Source organism: Orbicella faveolata, unplaced genomic scaffold (genome assembly GCF_042242905.1).
Source record: "Orbicella faveolata isolate gen_17 unplaced genomic scaffold, um_ofav_v1 contig_13, whole genome shotgun sequence".
In the NCBI taxonomy this organism is placed as follows: Eukaryota; Metazoa; Cnidaria; class Anthozoa; order Scleractinia; family Merulinidae; genus Orbicella; species Orbicella faveolata.
Window position 1 is genome coordinate 32,941,919 of NW_028301540.1, and position 23,243 is coordinate 32,965,161.

Here is a 23,243-nt window from a genome sequence, read left to right on the forward strand (position 1 = left end):
TACCACAGCATTTGGTTTGAAGGGATCACTATTAATATTAAAGATGATTTCCAGTCCGTGGGATGTCTTGACGAGGCGGTCAACACTTACAACTGAACAGTTTACAACTGAAATCACAGTACAACATAAACTGACGAGGTACAACACATTAATGACGCTAAAATAATTTTAATGGCACATTTGAAAGGTTTACATTTTAGCCACAACTAAAGGGAATCTTGGCTTAAAAACAGTTTTTCTTCCAAATCACAGGCATATGCAACGTTGTGGCAGCAATTTATCAACATCATTCCACAGTAAATGACAGGAAAGACGAGGCCAATTTCAAATTGAGTTGTTTTTATTGTTTCAGACAAAAATCTTATATGCAGTCGAGATTAATGTTAAACTAAAGATGTTAATAAAATATTACATGAACCACAGCAGTCATACCTTTACAACTGACCAGGTTCACTTGTGCGCTCCAGGCCCCACCTCCTCCGCACTGAGTAGACGAAGGACCGCTGAGCTGATATCCGTGGGCGCAAGAAAAAGAACAGACGGATCCATACTTTTGAATGGAAGACAGACAATGCGATGGAGAAACTTGCACACCACTCCTCAAAGAAAGCTTTTGGCACGTGTTAGCTGACAATTAAATCAAAGTAGCTATGAGCCACTCAACTTGGAAAAAGGATCGTCTGTGGCAATTTTGAGGCCACTGACTTGAGGTTTTAATCCGTAGGTTAAGTTGAAATTAAAGCCCAGTAGCATTGCTAAGAAAAAGTGCAAAACGCAACAGTGAGAGAATAATGTGACACTGTTGAAAACATTCATGAAGTTATCGATGATCCTCGTCCAAGGCAAGTATAAAGAAAATATCGCTTCTTGTCCAATCACCAAGGCAAGTAATCATACTCATTTTCATTCCTATTTTTTTTCGTTCTGTATTTTCCCGGCCAATATCAGTGATTTGTTTTTCTTTTTTTGTTACCTTTGCGATATCTTAGAAATTGAAAAAAATGTTGCCAACGTAGATTCGTAATACCACAAGGGCAGCACCGCATCTCGTCCGCTCAACAAAGTTGAACCCTGCTTGGCAGGGTTCCTTCTTAGCCGGGTGACCAAATACGAATACCCCGTGTTGTAATAACCTTTTTTTTTTTTTCTTTTTTTTTCTTCCCTTTCCAAGGCGATATTACTTACTGCAGAACTCCCATTCTTGTGTAATGTTTTTTCTTCTATTTATCAAATATTTGTTCATATCATTTCGCCATGTCCGTATTTATTTATTTACAAGACCGCATAAATAATAGCGAAACGCGTCGTTCGAATTCTCCTCAATCCTCTTGTCTGTTGATCATCTAAAACTTTTAATCACCGCTTGAATCATTCGAAAATTCATACAGCTCATCAATTTTGTGATTTTCAATATCTTCCTTTGGGGCAATCGAGTACAGTTAAACCTGATAAGCGGACCCCGTTGGGTAATGAGCTCGTTATATAGTTAGCATCTATGAGCCTTCTTTATATAAAAACGTTCCTTCGAAAATCTATTCAATGTAGATCATTTATATTGAGTACTTGCGTCAGAAATTCAAAGAATACCTAACTTGACACGGTGCAAGCGACTGTAAAACGGCCTTAGACTGCGACTGTTCGAACCCCGGGGGATGGGGGGTGGGGGGATTCCCATATGAAAAGGTCGGGCACGCTCGTCGTCTCGGGGACAGATCAAGGATTCTGGGCTCACTTGGAGTGTTGATGACGAAACGTCATCAGTTTTAGCTGTCAAAGTACCCTTTAGGGTGCACTCGAAGAAATAATGATAATAAAAGACACGCTCTCATTTAATTTCTGTTTTTAGGCTTGATTTCCGCTGCCCAAGTACGCGAGTCGGGTCTACAAGTGCGCGCGGGACTGCCTTTCTTTCACAAAATTGATGAACTGTATGATTTTCGAATGATTTAAGCCGTGATGAAAAGTTCAGAAGATCAACAGACAAAAGAATTGAGGAGAATTCGCGTTTCGCTATTTATTTATTTATTTATTTGTTTATATGGTATTGTAAATAAATACACATAAATATGGACATAGCGAAATGATATGAACAAATAGCTAATAAATAGAAGAAAAGACATTACACAAGGCTGGGAGTTCTGTAGTCTTTAATATCACCTTGGAGAGGGAAGGAATAAAACAAAAAAGAAAAGAAAAGAAAAGAAGTTATTACAACACGGGGTATTCGTATTTTCCCGCCGAACAGGGCTTACCATTGTTGAACGAACTAGACGTGTTGCTGTCCTTGTTATATAGTGGCTCTACGTTAGACACATGTTTTTTTAATTTCTAAGATATCTTAAAAGGTAACAAAGAAAAACAAAAAAATCACTGATACTGGCTGGGAAAATAAAGAACGAAAAAAGTAGGAATGAAAATGGGAATTATTACTTGCTGAATGTTTTCAACAGTGTCACATTTCCTCATGTATTCTCTTACCGTTGCGTTTTGCACTATTTGTTGACAATGCCCGTGGGCTTTAACTAAACGTAAGGATTAGAACCTCAAGTCAGTGGCATCAAAATTGCCACTGTTTACAGACGATCGACTTTCCAAGTTAAGTGGCTCATCATGAGCCACTTTGATTTGTGATTAAGAGTGTTTTAGTCTTTTCTTTTCCCGGATATGAAGGAAATACTTAAAATGGAGCCTCCTGAATGGAACGAGAACACAAGATTTATGACTGAAAAGAACTATGTAAGTAAACTAGTTTTAACACCCAAATGCCATAGACATACCTCTGGTTTCACAAACGTACGGGGATGCAAATGAGCACGAGTAGTCATTTCATTTCCATCCATGTAACTTGGGAAAAATTTCTGCACACTCCTCATGAAGACCATTAGGTTCTCCTTTATACCAGTGAGTGTTCGTTGGACGTGATCCGTCAACCCACAGCCAGCGAGACTTGTCCTTGGGATTCCTGTGCATGCCAATCCACGTTCTCTGACTTTCTGGTATTTGTGAGATAACTGCTTGTTGTTCAGTTTGTGAATTTATCACCACAAGATCGGAACCGAGTGCTTCACAGGCGGATTTTGCTGCATTCCAATTCAAAGCCTTTGAAGAGAATTTGTAGCACGACCCTTGCATGTGAATCCAGTTATCAGGACATACTCCTAAATAAATCGATTGAATGCACAATATCGTCATTGTCCGTTGAAAAAAAGAAGTGTGCTTTTTTAGTGATATGAACTAAAGCCAGTTAATCTATTTAAGAGAAGTGTTTTCCTCTACTCTCGCTTCACTGCTTTCATAGATTAGTCAGTTGTTTTTAATAATGGCGAGGCGGCGTGAAACAAGAGCCGGAAATTCGTCTCTGCTCGCAAGTCTCTCTGCATGGTGTTTAATATCGTTATATGTTTGGAGAATTTTATCATGCGACATTCTTGTAAATAGCTTAAGATTTTCAGACCTGGCATCCCCTACAAATATAATCCTAAACATGCTTGAAGCTTAAAAGTTGTATTTCCAAATTAAACCCTGAAATAAAATCCACCGAAAAACGGGACTAACCTACTTCTTAACTTCGTGTTGCACATACTTTCTTATTAAATTAAACATATTCTTCAGACAACGGATACAAAAAAAAGAGTCAGTGAAAACGATCCACTCGCATCAAACTTCTTTTTCCGAGTTCACCACACCAGTATTCAGGTGTGCCTTACGTACACTTATGGTATGTTTATCGTGGAAAGTTTATCAGGTATACGATCATGGTGATATTAGGCGCTCAAGCTTAACCACTCCGAAATTTCAATCTTTTACATCCTAGTCTTTGTCCAATCAACCCGCCTTGAGAATAACACCATCACTGAGAATCCCACGAGTAAAACAAATATTATAGACAACCGGTTAGAAACAGCCATGTCAGAAAGAGCCACATGATTTAAGGCTTTAAAAACAGTCTCTTGGGAGTGTAAATTCGACTTCTCTGCGAACCGTGTAAAAGTATTGCGAAAAAGGTGAGTGCAGTAAGTTTATAGATATCATTTCCGTCTTGATTAATAAAGCGGTCAATAATAAATACGTCTATGTGTTATGAGGTTGATGAATCCAAGGCCGTAACGGGTTATTTTCTCGAGTTAGCTTGTTCAAATAAGCCACGTACGAAACGGTTTTATTGCCTCAAATAACTCATGCAGTGGATCATCGTGACAAACTTTAGTTGTCAAACTTTAATAAAAATGTTTTATTTAACCTGAAAAACTTTTGCCTGTATGGACCCTAAATTATTTTAAAAACTTCTTCTTTGTAACAAGCCTATAGAAACTAGAACTGTGCGCAAGGAATGGAAAATAAAACCTCTTAATTTGGAGTGACACTGCTGTTAATATTTCTCTGTACTGACTTAATTTAACATGCAACTTGGCCGCATCTGCGCAAAAGCCACGGAATTTTCAGGAAGTAATAATACGAAAATAATAATACGAACACACTACTATTTATAGGATTATTTTACTAGAAATTGCACTATTCACACTTACAAGACAAGACAAAGGAACGACATTTACTTACCGAACCCTAAGTTACCGCTAGGGAAAAACACATTTCGATTTTCAGGCGCGATTCTTTGTAATGAGTTACCCACATCAGTAAAAGAAGCCACGTCGCTTTCCATTTTAAAGAACTCTCTTAGTTTTCATTTTAGCCATTACTTTTCTAGAAATATAATACTTAGATATACTTTGATTGTCCTCTTATGTTGTATTGATCTAGAAAAATTGTATTTCATAGATATATAATTTCCTTTTTAATCAATTTTTAAACTCAATTTAGCTTTGTCGCGTGACTTCATGTGAGACCGGTAAACGAACCCAAAATAAATTGGTCACTGCCGATATTTTTGGGTCTTGGGACCGACCAGAAAAAAAATTCCTTCTAGTGCGACCCATGCAACTGAATAACGAACAAAATCATACGAATAGCGCGATCTCACTGGAAGTTAATAATAATCAGGTTAATAAAATGTTTAGAAATAGAGATGATATGTTTATCAAACCTAATGCTGACGCAAGGTCTCAAAATACTTGTGAGCAGGGCGATATGGCTGATTAATTAGGAGACTAGATTGTGTCTATTTACAGTGAGTATTTGGCAATCGGAGTTGATTCAGAGCAACAAAACTAACGTTTATTGACAATAAAGTCAAACAGATACATTCTAGTGCCCAGCATTGCAACCCTAGAAGCCTAGGTAATGGTAATTGAACTGATATAAACTCAAATTCAATTTTGCTGTTTAACATTCTCAACAGGAAAAAGTTAAAGACCAAAATAAACAACTTCAGCCTGGATCACACTGGCTGGTGATATGTTCTGCCTAGGGTTGATAAATTCGTTGTTACTTGTGGGACACAATTTTGCCAGTCCTTAGTCCTTCGGTCCCGCCCAGAAAGCTCAGATATATAAAAAAAACTTAGACTGTGACTGCCGACGAAATCAAGGTTTCTTTCTGAGGATTATAGTAAATAGCCGCGAGTAAGAACTTGCATTTTGCCGAGTTGAAAAGGCTAGACAGGTTTTTACATAAATGGTATCTAACAGCTGAACATTTAGGCTACTTAGGTTATTAAATGGGTTCTTATTTTCTTAAGAAAATAATTTTAGGTAAGCATTCAAATTTAGTGGTTTTCACCCTATTCCTTACTTAAAATTAGCATAAAACGTATTCATTAATGCAAGAATGACTTTTATTGAAAAAAGAAGTGCTTACTACATAAATGGTCATGTGGAAGTCTTACTTTTGTACATAACATTACATGCTTTCTCAACATTAACAGTGTATAAAGGATGGCAAAATGCTATTTGTCCAATTTAGTGAATTTTTTCCTATGATTCAGAAAATAAGAACCTTTTTGTAGTTTTAGGCTTAACAGGTTCTTGTACAGAGGGGGTCTAGCAGGTTCTTTAAATCTAGTTTCTTACTCGTGGGTTTTTACTGTATTCCTCGCGGCGCGGCACGGGCGAAAATTTTTAAAACGTCAAAGGTAACTCACAGGGCGCACGCGATAGGCAGTTTTAAAGAAGCAACATACATCATGGCCACCGCACAGTGAATTCAATCTTAGAGTTTAAACAGTGATGAAATTCTCAACTAGGAGGTATGTGGCCTACCTTGATTCATTCTTCCTTCCCAAGTTAGAACAATGAAACAATTCCAGCTTCCACAAACTTTTAATATAAAGACAGTTTTGCCTAGCTAGTAACATTCGAAACGGACTACTGTACGTTAAAGTTTTCTCACTGTTCCTGAACGACTTTATCATTCACGGTAAATTCTGCCAAGTGCGCCATACTTCGTTTGTTGTCAGGACTGGAGTGTGAGTAGAACATTCTTAACTTGGCTCCCACTGAGAACACTAGTGAGTGTCCACCCAGGGGAAGAGACTCCCATATAAAGAGGTCGGGGATGCTCGTCGTTTCGCTTAGGCGTGTAACAAGGCCTGTCCTGGTCTCACTTAGGGTGTTCCTGACTATTAGATGTCAAAGTGTCTTTTACAGCGCACTCGAAGAAATAACAATGAAAAAACCGCTATCGTTTCCGTATTTAGACTCGATTTCCGCCGCTCTCTCGAGTCCGGTCTACTAGCGCGGGTTTCTTTCCCGAACAGCAGATGGTAATCAAGCCTATTCTGTTTTAAGTGGTATCTTTCAGGGGTCAAATAAAGCTTGAGCCACGCCTAGATTGATCTTCTTTAGGGGTTTAATTCAAATTTTACGAAAAGTATAACCGACCTTTTCATATGGGAGTCCTCCCCCCCCCCCCCCCACCCACCACTCGGTGTCCACATTGCTCACTTTGTAAAGCTCACACTCCAGCGCTTTATAAAGTGATCGAAAATATTGTGTCTTACAAGTTGTTTTCGTGGTTCCAAACACAATTTAATATCGGTTAAAACAACTTTTTTTTCTGAGCCCGTGACATCTGGAAATGCCGACAATTCGGGAAATGAAGGCCGATCACTAAACCTTTTCATCGAAGTAAACATCGGCCGCCATTTTTAAAGTTTCAGTTTACGTTCAGCGTACATAACAGGTTCGAGTTTTAACTTGGAAGTCCGCTGTGCTGCTTGGCTAGAAGTTTCGGGCTTATTTATTGACGTGACAATAAGGCTTTTGATTGCGCAATGATGTAATTATGTAATGACAAGTTTTTGAACACGGGTCAAATACCATATTTTCATCACTTATAGATAGAAAATTTCGAGGTTTTTCTCCAAAAAAGTATCAAGAGAAAAGAAAAATCGCGTGAGCCCACAGCCTCAATGGTTCACACTTGTGAGATCACATAACACTAGTGAAATAAGCACAAGCGCAAGCACAAGAAAAACGGACATGCTTCTTTTTTTTGCTCATGCTTGTGATTGTGCTTATTTCACTATTACGAAGATCTATTGTTATTTGGGAAGAGGATCAATGTATGGAAGGCACTAGATCGAATCATCAGATACGCTCACGAAATTACAAGTTAGCCCTTGATCTCAGGAAAAAATCGAAAAAGGAAGAGCGGAATTTTCAAAGGAACAACAAGACACTGGTTGAAAAGCTTTTCTTCATACCTCTCTGCAAGAGACAATGATCTAAGCTTAGACCATCGTCTCTTGCTCTCAATCAGTGAAATATGCCAGGTTTCAGTCATAGGCTTGCCAAGACGAGGAGAGAAAAGAAAGAAAGTGGGACGAGAGGGATATTTCCGTACAAACAGCAATGCAACCTATAACGAGAACGAACAAAGTAAAAAAAGAAAACGAAAGGTCAGTATCTGAACTCTCAGCACCTTCTCCCTCTAGACGTCTCAATGAGCACTAATGAACTGCTAAGGAATCCTGTCAAAATGTTCTGGGGAGGAGTGGGTGGGGAAAGAAAGATAGACTGATATCTTATTCAGGTGGAATGGAGGGGGGAGACTCCTAGTCTCTTCACGCTATAGAAACCTGGATACTTCTGACAGTTTTGGCCACTTGGCTTGTGAAGACTTTCTTTTATTGATATCTTTTTTCCAGGTTGTGAAGAGGAACTCGAGGGTCTAACTCTTGACTGGGTCTTACTCAACAAATGCAGGGCTGCACTTGTCAGCAGGAAACGAGATCTTGAAACCCTGTAAGTAAAAATTATTTTCTGCTTTCTAACTCCATTTTTGTTTAATTCATACTCCTTCTCCTTAATGGTAAAACAGACGATAGACAATCCATAGTTTATTTTGTGGTTAACAATTTCAACCTTAAAAGAAAGTGAAGAATGATCATCGCAGTTAATTTTCCAATTTAAGCAACTGGAAAGAAGAAGCCTGAAAAAAATCAGGGCTTCAACGGGATTCGAACCCGTGACCTCCGCGATACCGGTGCGATGCTCTTTCTTTCCAGTTGCTTAAATTGGAAAATTAACTGCGCGGATCATTCTTCACTTTCATCTATAACCGCAGTTCATATATGAAACATTTCATATAAACCTTACATCATTTCACTCCTCACGGGAAGACATGAACTCAATTAATTGACCTCGCTCCCAATGTGTGACTTCATAGCTCAGTTGGTAGAGCATCGCACCGGTATCGCGGAGGTCACGGGTTCGAATCCCGTTGAAGCCCTGATTTTTTTCAGGCTTCTTCTTTCCAGTTGCTTAAATTGGAAAATTAACTGCGAGGATCATTCTTCACTTTCATCTATAACCGCAGTTCATATATGAAATATTTCATATAAACCTTACATAATTTCAACCTTAATTTGTAGGTGTAGAGAAAAGAATTTAAAAGAATGTATTACTGGGATTAGGCTGGAACTGATGCTGGCTTTCAAAGTTTTGCTCCGGAATCTTGACAAATTTGACCCAAATTAAGCATCACCTGTGACTCAGACAAACGCAATGGAAACGAGCTCTGATCTATGCCTGCAGTAAATATGGCTTGTACGCTCCTAGTGATGGGCTCCTGTGAACACGGTTTCGCCGATCATTTCACGCCACAATAGCCCACCGGAACATCCAGCTACGCCGCCAGCATTTTCCACAAACGTACAGCTGATAAAATGAAAAACACAATTCAGGTCTTTATATATTTTCTTTATATACAAAATTAATAAAATGGTCCAATAAAATTTACTCCAGGAAGCACGCCGCGCAGGATACCACGATGCAAATACTTTTCCATGGCATGAAATGCAATTGAATGTTTTATTGATCTTATTTTAAACAGCACCAAGCTTCCAACACCACACCTGACTATTACAGTTAACAACTAAATATCTCATCAGTCACTGGCATGAAATCTTCCTCCGCCTGATTTGTTCCCGTCTAGAATTGGAAACAACCATTTATGTTCCCGCTACAAAATTTCTGTTTCCCACACAGAAAGATGGATATGTCGTCAAAGCTGAACACCAATTTTGACTTTTTTAAAATTTACTTTTGGCTACCTGTAAACAAATATTATTAATTCTATACCCAGGGAAGACGTCAAGGTGTTACTTAAATACTCCTTTAACAAATGTATGACAGCACATGCATGATAGCAATTTATACCAGAACCTTCCATTCATCTTTCTGTTGCCGATCTCTGAACCAACACAGGCAACAAAGGGTGACGTAAATAAACTCTGGTCTCCGTCAGAATCCTACAAGACGAACCAACAATAGTTCTGGAGTCTCATTTTTTTCTCCACGAATAGCGACAACCTTTTATAAGTGGTGTAAAACAAAGGTTGCAGAATCTTATTGGTTCTTTCAAAATTGCTCTCCATTTCTGTTTCCCTTTGGTTATTAAGAGGTAGTTATCCGTTTCTACACCTTCCAAAATACGTAAAAAAAAGCGTAGCACCCTTAATTAAATCTTTTTTTTTTCGACAATCCGGTAAAGTGTAAAGATTGTGAGTAAACTCGAAAACTAAAGGTTTTTAACTAGGAAGACTAAAGCATTTAGCTTTCAAGACCACTCAGAATCTAGACATTAAGGATAAATTTGAACTTAAGATATGCAGTCACTGACATTTAGCAGAGATAAACGCGAAGAAAAACGATGGTGGGAAGATTTTGTTTTAAAAATTTCTAAGTATGGTAAATCTGCTTCTTGTTAAATTTCATTTACCTCAGAATATTATATTGTTTTACAGGCATTTTTCAAGATTTACCACGTCTTATTCTTCAATCAAAGGAAATGCAGCCTTGCCTGACAAGCTTAAGGGCTATATCCAGAAATGGCCAACGATGGGTGAATCTGTCAAGCAGCAAAAAATATGATTCTTTTTGTTACAAAAAGGTTAATTCATAGGGAGTATTAACCAGTTTAAACACGCAATGCATATCTCAAGCTCGAGTAGCCTTAAAGTATCTTAAGTCCAGTTCAGTTTAAGTCAGTGAACATGTTTCACTCCTTTTCACCGCTGGCAAGCATAGCATAGCCAGCGGACTTGTCACGTGACTTCTTGTAGATCATCGCCGCTGTACCGACCAAGCAAGCCACGCACATCACAAGCAGAGCCATCAGGAAGACAGGACTGGAACCTAAAAAGAAAGAGAGAAAAAATGTGTGATTCCTGAGAGGAAATTTTAATCAGGCTTCTACTATGAATCGAACTGCATAGCGAGGAAAGATCTAATCGACAAAACAAAACAAAAACACTTCACATGAAAAAATTTCATCAAAACGTAATTTACTACGCTTTTAAAGTTTGAAGATTTTAAACTACTTATGTTATCTTACAGTTTTAGAATTCCACGCTTGGCTTACATACCACTTTTTTCCTGGACATTCCCGCGCTTTTCCTCTCGTTTCTCTCGTGCCAGATGGAGTGGGCCCTGAGCCAAATAGTACGCGCCAGTAGCGTGATCACTGACTTCACGTCTTCTTCGGCCACTTGATGGACATTTCTTTGCGCACTTAGAGTCTCTGTCGGTTCCGTTACATACAATCACGTGACAGTGAACGAACACAAATGGATGGTCAGCAATGAACTTGAAGGCTTCCAGGCTAAACCGCTGTGCACTGACTGAAGGCGCAGAATGGTACTTCACAGTAATGTCATTTGGGCATCTAATAAATGTAAAATCAAAAATTAGTCGCCGCACAGCACCGCCGTCTTATGTTAAACCACATTGTAAGTAACAGACAGATGCGGAGAGAGAACTAATGATTCTGAACATACCCTTTCGTTATAAATTCGTATTTCAAGGAATTCTTCTGATCCTGAGTGGGCGTGGCATAGCATCTATTCGCTATGATTGACAGCTGGTTGTCACCTGATGTCACTGATGCCTCAAAGAACAGAAGTTTACATAGCACCACAGGAACAGGAAAATCATCCTTCGTGTAAGGACTCACGAATCTCTTGTCAGGAAACATGTTCAGAGAAAGTGTAAAGTTTCCTTTGCCTTCATCACTGAACACAAGTTTCCTGTTACTTGGCTTCCAACCAACCGATGATACCACGCCATACTTGGAATAAAAACAGCTGAACTGTATTTCTATTTCACGCACGCGTGTCACGACATCTTCAGCAGCCACAGGGATTTCCAAGACTGTGTTGGAGTAGACAATAGCTGAAGCTGTTTGCTTGCGTCTTGTATTACAGCCAGTTAGCGGTGTTGTTAGAGAGAAGTCAGCGCTTGTTTCTTTTGCTTTGCATGTAGTGTCCAGCAGTCGAATATGCTCGCGGTCAATACCACGGAGAAGGGACTTGGGAATGGTGATTGTCATGTTGTCGCTGTTGCACTGAACGTCAACACCTGGTGCTAAAAGGATACGAATTAAAATAAGTTACAAACAGAGCTTACAAGTTTCAACCTAAAACCATTTATTTTCTTAGTTTTGTCTTGCATTAAAAATTCACATCAGTTGATTACCATGACATGTACTGTTGTCCAATGCTAAGCTCAATTCCGGATCTGGACATTCACATTTGTAGCCTCCTGCAGTATTAACACACTTGTGACTGCAGCCGCCATTTGACACCGTGCACTCGTCAATATCTGAACGGAATATTGTTCATGTATTATTCACAGAATCAGAGAAAATGAGAAAAAAGGGAACTAGCGGTGAGTAGTAGCAGTCGTTACGATAACACCTGTGATCTTAAGCTCACCTTTGCACGAGACTGACTTAGCACTATCGGTCCACTGAGCATTTGCCCCACACTGTTTATAAGATGGACCTTGTAGATGTTATCCCTCTGGGCATGAGAACGAGCAATTACTGGTGATTTTCATTTGTGACGTCATACAGCTTTTCGGTGTAGCTCTGACAAGTCGGCCAACAGTAAGAACTGGACACTGTACAACTAAAAATTGAAGAAAAACTTAGTCAAATATACAGCGAGGCGCGCGCATCAAAATAAATTAGAATTGCTGTTTATGTATATCTTAACTCGGTAAAAAAATATGACTATTGAAGCAATACACTAACCAATGCATGAAACCGATTTAGCTCTGTCCGTCCACTGACCATTTGCTCCACACTGCTTATAAGATGGACCTTGTAGCTGGTATCTCTGTGGACACGAGAACGAACATTTCGTGTTGGTTTTCACCTGTGACGTCAGACAACTGTTCGGTGATGCTTTGACAAGGCGGCCAACGGTAAGAGCTGGACAACTCGGTACTGTAACTGGAAATGCATCATATACATTTCAAAGACAGTTCTTTGGTTTGTTGTTTGTTTGTGTATTGTGATGGAATTAGACTTCAGTGTGATTATCTCGTAAAAAGTTCCATTTTTGAAGTGATATAAATTTGAAATTTGTTTTGTTGAATTTTTTGAAAGTGGTTGAGTTTTGGTAGTTTTACACGGTGCAAAACAAGAGACAGGAAGTTGCCTTACTTAATTGCCCAACCAGCAAGCAAGACTCGCCTATTCCGACTTTCGTCACTCGAGTCCTTTGACCTAGTCCATTATCCTGTTTAAACTTATTTCCTTTGATTTAATCGTGCCAATCTGATTGCTCAATAGATTATTTTTGGAAACTCAGATACCAATTTTGCCCATAAATAAATGTGATAAACTTTTTATTTTTTATTACCTTGAAAACTGTCGCCCTTTATCGGAGTTTTGTTGTGACACCATATTCCCACATAATTGTTGCTTTTATCATCAGCTCCGCTTCCTGACATTGTTATTTCCTTGGCCAAGTTGTCATTGACGTATATTTTTACGTTAGCACCTCTGACTACGGACTTAAGTTTATACCAGACACCAGAAGATACTGGAAATTTGATTTTTGGACTGCTCTCTGGTCCAGAACTTGTTATGTACATAGAATCACCGCCCCAAAAGAAATATCCCCATGCTTTTGTTACCTGGCTGTTAAAAGAAAAAAAGCGGAAAATGTTTTGCCCTCGATTGATGTAACTGAAAAATCAGAAATTAAATTAATTTCATTCATAAGACCCGAAAAACACCCTGCCATCGACTTATAATGACTCTAATTTCTACGGACTAGAAGAATGTTTAGTGAATGGATGAATGGAATAATAAATGAATGGATTGGATTGGATTAGAGCTAGTTACCAAACCCAACCTAGAAAAGGAAAGGATTGTTAAGTAATAGCACGAATCAAGAGAAGAAGAAGGGTAACTTACTTTTCGTCTTTTCTTGTAAAAAAAATTTGACTCCCGAGCTATAGCTAATCTCTGAATGATTGAAAAATGTTACAAAATACTTACGATTGTGTCCTCGCACTTCCTGGTTTGTATTTAAAGATGTGACCACAAGCCTTGCCACTTAACACTTGTACACGACTAGTGATCACTTAAAATAAGAAAATCGATCGTCATTAGAAACTTATGAATCACAAAATGGTTAGTTATGGTTCAAAAGCACAGAGACACCTTCAGCTCTCGTTTCACGCCGCTACTGTCGCAAAGGAACTACTAAAATATTAACATTTAGCAGCATTCAAGGGGATATGAACACCCAAAGCGAGTTTTTTTTCACGCAAAGCAAGTCTAATATTTAGCTCTCTTTAACCAGCAGGAGGTCTGTATAAGAGAATCTTGACCGAGATCGTGTGTACAGACCTCACATTCTCCCATACAGACCAACTGAGCTTGGTTAATAAGATGTTTATTATATGGTAAGCAAGAACAATTTAATTCGTTTAATATAACTGGTTTGTACTAACATTACAAACATTTTGTTTGCGAACGGCGATAGCCTGAATTTAATTCTGCCAAAGTTTGCTCGTGCTCTTTCCTTTTTTTTTCATCAGGCTTTTTGGCACTTCCCGAAATAAATATTGTTAGAAGAAAATAGTCAATGATTTTGCATTTTAGTTTGCAACTTTTTCACTGCCAAAAAATTACCGGTCTAGCTGCCGGTCTGGATGGGAAAATCTAGACCGCTTTCATGTCGATTTTAGCTGGTCAAATTTGTGAATTAGGTAGTTCCCAGTACTTGAGACAGAGCCATATAATAATAGGGAAATATTGCCTTTGAACATTTTTACGCTTAGGTATGAATAGACTGCTATGCGATTCCCTGTTAACAAAAAGTTGGAATATCTGAAGCCTGGTCCGAAGTGCCATTGAGCGCTATTGTAGGGAATACTTCCTGTCCATGATAAGCCTTTGTCGGTCCAAGTACCAATCAGATTCTTCCACGCTCCTAGTAGAAAAGATTAATAAAACAGTTATTACAATGGATCCTGTAGTATTCTGGGGCCAATAAACCAGCCAAAACTCGAGAACTCAACTCCTTCTAATTCCAGCGACTAACAACGTGTTTCATCCAAACTGAACTCTGGAAAATTACTGGAGGAGCGGCCACACAGCTCACAACATGCCACACTCCCCCACTAAGCCGTGAAAACTATTAGAACAAATCACTACAAAACTTAGCCCGCAGTTCTTAAGTGTTTCTGTCCCAATAACCTAATAATTCACTTAGCAACAAAATCAGCCAAGTATTGAGGGGCGTGTCTGTTCCTAGTAGGATAGCGCTTTCCTGGGATGCCTTTAGGAGGTGATTGAACAGGCTCGGCTGGCTCCATTGGGACTTCTACCAGCTGCAATTATGACTGTTCAGTTGCATGCGATACTGGAATGGGGTCTGCAGGAACCTCTTGATCAGCAGTACGCACTTGCGGAACGCTGGACTGCGGTGTCAGGTGGTCTTGGTGTCCTCGCGACGGTCTCCATCTTCCAGTTTTTCTCGCAAGCGACGTTGGAACGGTCGACTCAGGGGCCCGTTTCTCGAATGTCCCGAAAGGTTTACGCACTCGGAGAGCTATAGCAAAATCTCAAATCTTCTGATTACAGAGCTGTTTTATTCACATATGCCAAACGGAGGTACCCTTCATACAAGACGTTTCAGACGCATAAACCTCTCTGTTTTTAGATACAGATGAACTAAAAATGGCTTTGCGGTTTCCGGGCCTTTCGAGAAATGGGCCTCAGGTATTCATTTTGGTCCTCTTCTGCGGTTGCTTGCGTAAACTGCTTCTCCTTCCCACATGGTACGTTCTTTATCGTGCCAGTCCTGTGCCTGTTTCTGAGAAGAATAGCTTCCCCGGACTTTCCTTCAACTTCCGGGTAGACTAGGTCTAGTCGTAATTTGCGTTTCCTTCCTAGGAGCAATTCTGCAGCCAAGACTTCTCTCTGAGTCTTAGGGGTGATTCTGTAACGAGCTATAACTCTTGAAGCTTGCTTCTACACATTTCCTCCATTCATCTTCTTCATTCCCTCCTTGAGTGTTTGTACCGCTCTCTCAGTCACTCCATTAGATGCTGGGTGATTTGGCTCGGTTCTGATGCGATGGATCCCGTTCTGTCTGAGAAAATCTTCAAACTCTTTGCTGGCGAACTTGGTGTCATTGTCTGTGAAGACAACGTTTGTCTTAAACGTTCCTAGATGATAGGACGTCGACGTGTTCATTGGAAAAGCCTCCTTGAAGTGATTAACTATCAATGATGAGAAACATTCTTCCAAAAAACGAACCTACATAGTCTAGGTGAAGTCGAATCCAGGGTTTATGAGATCATTCCCAGAGATGTAAAAGAGGTTCTGGCGGCAACTTTCTGTTTTCTTGGCAGGGACTACACTGGCACACATTCTGCTCCAAGTCTGTATCCATTGTTGGCCACCACGCATAACTTATCGCCAATGCCTTCATACGGCAAATTCCAGGGTGACTCGTGTAACTCTTCTACCACTCTTGCTCTTTTTTTAGGGGGATCACCACTCGATTGCACCATAGCAAACATCCATCTTGAACACTTAATTAATCTTCCCTGTTGAAATAGGGCTTCTTGCAATGCTTCATCTGAGCTGTGATTGGGCCAACCTTGCTGAACATACTTGATCACTTCTGACAGTATCGGATCACATCTAGTTCCGGTTCTTATCTCAATCACGCTCAGTGGCGTCGAATTGAGAAGTTCCATTGCAACACAGTTTCTGTAGGCAACGGAGTATTCGGACGACTAACCGGCATTTCCTTCGGCTAAGGGCATGAGCATTGGCATGTTCTAGTCCTGGTTTGTACTCAATGGAGTATCGGTAGGCAGCCAGAGTCAGGGTCCAACGCTGAATTCCAGCTGCTGCCATAGTTGGTGTGGCCATATTCTCATTAAACAATGATTCCGATGGTTTGTAGTCGGTCAATAAGTTAAAATGTCTACCATAAATGTATTTCTTCACGCTGAACGTCAGGGCGAAGGCTTCTCTCTCAAGATTAAACATACTTTTTGCATTGGACAGGGTCCTGGCAGCATACGCAATTTCGTGCTCTGAGCCATCATCCATTCGACGCGAGAGGACAGCTCCTAAGCAATGTTGTGATGCATCACATGCCAAGGTTAACTCCTGACTGTCGTAGTGGACTAGGAGTCTAGAGGACTTTAGGAATTCTTTCGACTTCTGGAATTCTTCCTTTTGCTCTTCACCCCAATATCAGCGGGTCCCTTTACGCGGCAACTCATTCAATGGAGCCAACACGCTTGACAAGTTAGATAGAATTTTCTGGTTGTTTTTGATCATTCCTAGGTACCATTTTAGCTCTGACACGTTCTTGGGCGCTGGTGCATTGGAGATGACGTCGACCTTGTCTTCCAACGATTTAATACCTTCCTTGCTGACCTTGTGACCCAGGCAGGTTAGTTGAGGTTCTATGAACACACACTTGTTTTTCCAAAGTCTTAAGCCAGCGCTTGCTAGTTGTTTCAAGACTACTTTCAGGTTGTTTTAGTGATCTTTGTCACTGGCTCCAGACACTAGGACATCGTCCACCCATACGACTGCGTAAGAAATGTTTTGCAGTAGATTCTCCATGTTCCGCTGAAATATGCCTGGTGCTGATGATATACACAGGATAGGTGAGTGCACTGGAATAACCCTGTGCATGTTGATGGTGGTGTGTTGTTTCGATTCATCATCTAAGCGTAACTGCTGGTAGGCTTGGCTCATATCCAATTTAGTGACTTTTTCACCTCCTCCTAGTGTTGCTAGGAGATCTTCAACCTTCGGGATAGGATAACTGTACAGCTTCGACACTTGATTGACAGTTGATTTGTAGTCTCCGCAGATGCGAATTGAGTCCTCTGGTTTCAAAATAGGTACAATGGGAGCTGCCCATTCCGAGAACTGAACGGGTTAAATTGTTCCCTCATCTTTAGCCTCTTGAGTTCAACTTCAGACTTCACTGTGATGGCGCATGTCATCGGTATTGCTTTTAAAAACTTTGATGTGCCTCTGGTTCCACTTGGATCTTTACCTTTGGACATTTGAATGTGCCAAGTCCTTCTTTAAACACTTCCGAGTACTGGTCTATCATTTTCCAAGTGAAGACGCTTGGTTGTTTTTGTCCACTTCCATTTTGAACAACTCCTTGTAGTTGAGTGTAAGAACTCTCAACCATTGCCCTCCCAGTAAATTGGGCCCGGATCTTTCCCTACGAGTGTTTGCAGTTCAACTTCTTGTTTCTCATGTTTCACAATAACGTTCAAAGTTGACTAACTCACCAGTCTACGTTTAGAGTTTCATTTTAGCAGTTTCCATTTGGGGTCGGTTCCTCACCAGATTCCCTTCAATCTGATTCTCTTGTAGGTTTTTCATTGATGATTTAGCAACGGCTCCGGTGTCCACTCTCATACTCGTCCGAACTCCATTTAGTTGTAACTGAACTTGATACGGTTCTCTCTTCTTAGCGGTCATGTGAAACATCAATCAATCTTTATTACATCGTATACATCGTGTAGTTTCTTCATTCTTCCTCTCCCGCTTCTTCTGTTGTCTCCATGTGATGCGTGTTTCCAGATTTTCTACCATTTCGAAAGGTTATTGCGACATTTGTTCACTTTGTGACCCTTGTTACGGCATTTATAGCACTGCACTCCTCGTCTGTATACCTGCACTTATCGGCATCGTGAGACCGAGTTCCACAACCTAAGGATTCTTTCGGTCGGTCCTTAGTCACGCGCTTAACTGGGGGTTTCCCATTCTTCAAATCACGTGTATTCTTGTCGGTCGTTTTCATCCCGATGGCTAATTCTATTGTCTTCTTAACGTCCAGTTGACTTTCGGCGAGCAATCTCCGCTGTCCGCGTTCGTTTTTCACACCGCAAACCACTTGATCGAGAAGAATTTTTTTGCAACTGGTCACAAATTCGCAGTGCTCCGATAAATTCCTCAGTTCGGCGACGTACTGTTGTATTGTTTCTCCTTGCTGACGAAAAGAGGCTGTTAAATTTGAAGCGATACGCGATTGTCGATGGTCTATGATTCAAATGATTCTTTACCAGATTTACCAGCTCTGCAAACGACTTGTTCGTTGGCTTCCTTGAATTAACCAAATTCCTGATGGGTTTGTACGTTTTCCCTCCACATACGCCGAGCAGAACCGCCCGTTTCTTGTTGTTGTCCCTAATCTCGCTCGCCGCGAAGTAGTATTCGAGTCGTTCGGTATACTCAATCCAGCTGTCGTTCTCGTTGTATTCCTCCATCTTCCCGATCAATGCCATGTTTTTGTCCGTACCTCGTCGCCAATGTAATATTCTGGGGCCAAAACTCGAGAACGCAACTCCTTTTGATCCAGCGATTAACAACGTGTTTCATCCAAACTGAACTCTGAAAAACGACTGGTGGAGAGGTTACACAGCTCACAACATTCCACAGATCCACAAACTACACAAGAGCTATACAATATCTGTTCCTCAAAGCTCACAGGTTTCCCTCTCCTCGGAACAGATAATGTCTGCGGACAAATATCCAAGCATATTTTCAAGCCAAATGGAAGGTATTGTTTATGTATTGCCTATCCCAAGTTCTCGTGATACAAGGTCAACTTTAAAAATATTCTGTTCACCACCTAGTTACTATTTAGAGCGTGGAGGGCGCGAGCAAACTGAAACCCGCCAGGGGATTGAAGAAGAGCGAATGAAAAGGGCTAAGGGTGCGTAAAGAGCTTTTTATCCTGCTCCTCGCTCATTCTTGCTCGCTTGTTAAGCTTAGAATTAGGGGCAAGGGCTGCAGACTGCAGAGCCGAAGAAAACATAGTCTGTAATAAATATAACAGATCAAAAATTAAGACTTCCGTCAGATGACTTTCTCTCGGTCGACTCCTGTTTTAGTTGATCCGTTAACGGCCTAGCTAGCTTACAAGAAAACGTCTGGCTGAAAAATGTTCGGCTCAATCACTGTCGACTCAGATTGTTCGCTTATCGCACAGAAAAAAAAACAGGACCTACCCTCAACTGACCCTGAAATGGCGAATGCCAGGACAAGTCTCAGTAAAAAGCCATTTGTGAGAAATTTACAAGCCACCCAGTCTTTGAATTTTCTTTTTTTGTCTGAAAGCTTGCTATTCAAGGTTTATTTTAATTACCGAGAAAACCGTAAATTGAAAACTTTTCACTCTGAAAGTACAAGGCAAGTTAAAGAGACAAGAGCCAATCTCTTACTTGAAACTAGAAAAAAACTTCTTTTTAATAGCGACAACCTTTATTGGAGAAAAGGTGCTCATCAGAGGAATGGAGGTAAATTGAATCCGTACATTTTAATTAAGCAATATGAAGCCACAAAATCAACGGACATCTGTCATTCTAGGTTGTGTTTGGCGAAACACGTTTGCTTAAGAAATGATGAATCTTCTTTCAGTTTCTGAGGCTTCTGACGCAGAAAGGATAATCAAGAGATTTTTTTTGTATTTGCGACGTCCCGTAGTGAAATTCAACACCACTATACAATACTCCATGACTATAACACGGTAAGATATACATAACGTGAAACAGATCACTAATCTGAACTTTCGAATTCATAATAACCATGTAGCCATACACCACTCAAATGGTGGAAGCTAATCGTAAATACAAGTTATTCGTTTCTTCCCATGCATTGAATCTACATCTTTGACAATTTTTGTTGCATTTTATAACAGAATGTTGTCGCTATAGTAGGGATCTAACATATATGGCAAAGTGACTGGAATGCTCGGTACTGATTGCTTGGTATTTTGCTGACATAAAAGTCGCTACCTTTCACTAATGCCCACTGTATATTTCTCGATCGAGGCATGTCCTCTTTTTTTGAAATGGACATCATTATATTTCCGCGATGATTTACGCTCAGTTAAGTGCGACTGGAATCCAACGAGTGTACTGCAAGGGATAACGAAAATCTTGATTTAATTCTGTGGTAAAATTTTCGCAGGCAAGACGACGGAGTAAGGCCTCAGGAATAGAGCTTTAAGATATTCTGGGTCGTTCTTCATTCGTTTTACAGAGTGGACGGAGCTTACCTTCAGATTTTGTTTTTGCAACACCAGTGTAGAGAACTGATCCCTTTTAAGGAACACGGTAGAAAGCTCGAGGAACAAACCCATGCCAATATAGCAATCAAAAATGTAAAACAAATCAGGTACTCGACAAAGATGGTTAGTTATGTGCAAGAATTAAGCCTAATTGAAACCAAAACGGTTTCATTAGGTTTGATAACTTCTCGCAAACGGGATTTTTTTCAGTTACTTTCCCCAAATATTTAAGCTACTAAACAATGAAGACCATTCTTTCTCTGCGAAAGAATATTTAGAAAACGACGGCACTGACAATAAGATAACTAAATATTATGACAAATTCCCGTCGAACGTCCGACAAATATTTGACGTTACCTTTCAATGAGAAATATTAAATATGCTATTTCAGTTTTAGTTCGTGGTCTAAATCCCCCTGAGGCCAAAGATAAGGAAACTGAAGATGAGCAATGTAAGCAGACTCAGTAATGCGCTGTTTAGTAGCATTTGCCCGTTTACAAAAGGCGCTATAGCTGTTACCAACATCTTCTGTCCTCTCCACACACTGAACCCAAGGAAGCAGTAACTTAGTGAAATCAGCGGTTACTGCGCTTTTAAATATACTTGCGTATGGTACCTTTCTTCCAAGAGCCAAACAAGAAAGCATAATTATGTGTGCCCGTTGTCCATTGCTGCAATACTGTCGTTGTCGTTTGCTACAAAGTGAATTCACGAAAAATTCAATGTGAATGAATGGCCAAATAAACTTGAAGCCGAGATTGTTTTGAAATCTATTAATCTAGGAGGCCATCGTATAGTGCTATAGACTTACTACCTTGAGCGAGAGATCAATGCCGATAGCAACTGATATAACTGCTTCAATTTAACTCAATACTGAATAAGGAACATTTATTGAACAATTTCACAACTTTCATATGTGTAAACGGTTTTAAAATATTCGCGCTCTACAGTTTTTATGTTCTCGACCGTTCGTGAATCAAGAGCGGTGATCGTTAAAAAAGATAAGCACACACGGTTTTAAGAGATGAGGTGGAATTATTATATTATAATCTTTTCGTTAAAAGAAAAAAACGTCAAGATGAGAGCTTTCCAAATCACTGATGGCAATTGCTAGAGCGCCTAAAGCGAGAACATAAACTTCCCGTTAAGGTCAGTGGCTCAAAAACGTGCGTGTTAACTCCCTAGTCTATCCTACTCCGGCGCGAATTCGCACTAAATATTCCCTCTCAGGCTCATTCACCGGCAAATCAATCAGCCAAGATTGACTTCTTTTTCGCACTATTTGCTTTTGTTATATGCCACAGAGAATTGTTCAAAACGTTGTTCATTTATTTAATTATTTTTTCATGTAAATTTGCAGTTAAACTATTGTGACTTTCTTCGTTCATGGGGATTTCACTCGAAATTGTGGGCGAACAGTCACTGAGGTGGCCAGTGATAATTGGTCTCAGAAGAACCTCAAGGCCACCATGTATATTTTGATGTAAACAAAAACCATTCAATCAAAATCCTCAAACAGAACAACGATCTTAAGAGATGATCTTACAGTGACTGAGAAGAAGAACGCATTCCAAATGGTTTAAATTTTGCCAAAGTCTTTTCTGCTCGGAAAAAAGTTCACAAAATATAAAATCAGCGATATTTTAAGTCAACTGATTTACCAGCGAAAATGGCACTAAGCCTAGACTAAAATCGACTTGGCCCACGGTTTTTGCTAAAATAGCTGGATAGACAAAATTCTGTGTAATAGACAAAATACACAACTTGAAAAGCTTTCCTCTCACTCAATAACTGTTTGTGTGTTATACTGTACAACTGTTAGCAATCTGAAAGGTTCCGTTGCTTTTCAGTAAACCTAGACGTGTATAGAGGCATTCGCAAATGCAACATTACAGTATCAAGGCGGTGTTACACGGGGCAACTTGTTAAGAGGATTTCTGGGCTCCCTGTAAAGGTCATGTTGCAAGGTACAATTTTTAACGCAACATTCTAAATTCGGGAAACAACGTTGCAGTGTTTTGAATCACTTTCAAAAACCTACATCATGTTGCCGCAACGAAATCAGGTTGCGTTAAAAGTCGCCCTAGGCGCCATGTTGCACGACATCGATTTTTAAAGCAACAATGATCGGCGTCGACGATCGGCTCGTGTAGCATCACTTTTATATTTCCAGTGTGGCGAGTACAAATAGAATGTTTGAATTCTTATCTCTTCACCACTTTCTACGAGCCAAAGAAATGTCTCTACCACTCTATATCATCCGCCCCGATCTCTAGTTATGACTTTAGACAAGGTCCCTTGTGGTTTCCCATTACTCCCCCCTCCCAAAGGACACTATTGTCGGCTATTCGTAGTCAACCATTACCAGCTAGAACCTTGGCTTGTTCTGCAGTGAGGTGGTAGGGTGAGAGTTGTACTGTTATGTTTCGAACGAGGGGGAATGGAAGGTTTTCGTACACCAAAGAACAAAGTTATG

At 40.0% G+C, this 23,243-nt stretch overlaps 3 protein-coding genes across 3 annotated transcripts; all 3 read right to left on the reverse strand.

Annotated features, from left to right (window-relative positions):
• Positions 1 to 9,178: 9,178 nt before the first annotated feature.
• On the reverse strand, positions 9,179 to 19,099 carry LOC110050016 (ZP domain-containing protein-like). Its single transcript, XM_089285595.1, has 8 exons — positions 13,690 to 19,099; positions 13,046 to 13,326; positions 12,433 to 12,633; positions 12,113 to 12,307; positions 11,874 to 11,999; positions 11,177 to 11,762; positions 10,766 to 11,064; positions 9,179 to 10,535 (listed from the first exon to the last, which is right to left on the reverse strand). Exons 6-8 carry the CDS (start codon positions 11,725 to 11,727, stop codon positions 10,399 to 10,401), a joined length of 987 nt encoding a protein of 328 aa, XP_089141721.1. The 5' UTR covers positions 11,728 to 11,762; positions 11,874 to 11,999; positions 12,113 to 12,307; positions 12,433 to 12,633; positions 13,046 to 13,326; positions 13,690 to 19,099; the 3' UTR covers positions 9,179 to 10,398.
• LOC149116006 (uncharacterized) lies at positions 15,673 to 16,767 on the reverse strand. The gene is made up of 3 exons (XM_089285738.1): positions 16,451 to 16,767; positions 16,073 to 16,290; positions 15,673 to 15,923 (listed from the first exon to the last, which is right to left on the reverse strand). Exons 1-3 carry the CDS (start codon positions 16,765 to 16,767, stop codon positions 15,673 to 15,675), a joined length of 786 nt encoding a protein of 261 aa, XP_089141864.1.
• On the reverse strand, positions 18,314 to 18,980 carry LOC149116007 (uncharacterized). Its single transcript, XM_089285739.1, has 2 exons — positions 18,768 to 18,980; positions 18,314 to 18,685 (listed from the first exon to the last, which is right to left on the reverse strand). The coding sequence occupies exons 1-2, from the start codon at positions 18,978 to 18,980 to the stop codon at positions 18,314 to 18,316; spliced, it is 585 nt and encodes a 194-aa protein (XP_089141865.1).
• Positions 19,100 to 23,243: the final 4,144 nt, after the last annotated feature.

Excerpts from the sequence above, each read along its gene's own strand:
- LOC149116007 (XM_089285739.1), bottom strand. The coding sequence starts at position 18,980 with ATGGCATTGATCGGGAAGATGGAGGAATACAACGAGAACGACAGCTGG. Across the intron at positions 18,686-18,767 it reads ACAAGTCGTTTGCAGAGCTG|CAAGGAGAAACAATACAACA; the intron begins GTAAATCTGGTA and ends TCTTTTCGTCAG.
- LOC110050016 (XM_089285595.1), bottom strand. The coding sequence starts at position 11,727 with ATGACAATCACCATTCCCAAGTCCCTTCTCCGTGGTATTGACCGCGAG. Across the intron at positions 11,065-11,176 it reads TACGAATTTATAACGAAAGG|ATGCCCAAATGACATTACTG; the intron begins GTATGTTCAGAA and ends TACATTTATTAG. Across the intron at positions 10,536-10,765 it reads GAATGTCCAGGAAAAAAGTG|GTTCCAGTCCTGTCTTCCTG; the intron begins GTATGTAAGCCA and ends CTTTCTTTTTAG.
- LOC149116006 (XM_089285738.1), bottom strand. The coding sequence starts at position 16,767 with ATGGATGATGGCTCAGAGCACGAAATTGCGTATGCTGCCAGGACCCTG. Across the intron at positions 16,291-16,450 it reads CTTAGCCGAAGGAAATGCCG|CTCAGATGAAGCATTGCAAG; the intron begins GTTAGTCGTCCG and ends GCCCAATCACAG. Across the intron at positions 15,924-16,072 it reads ATACAGACTTGGAGCAGAAT|TTAATCACTTCAAGGAGGCT; the intron begins GTGTGCCAGTGT and ends CATCATTGATAG.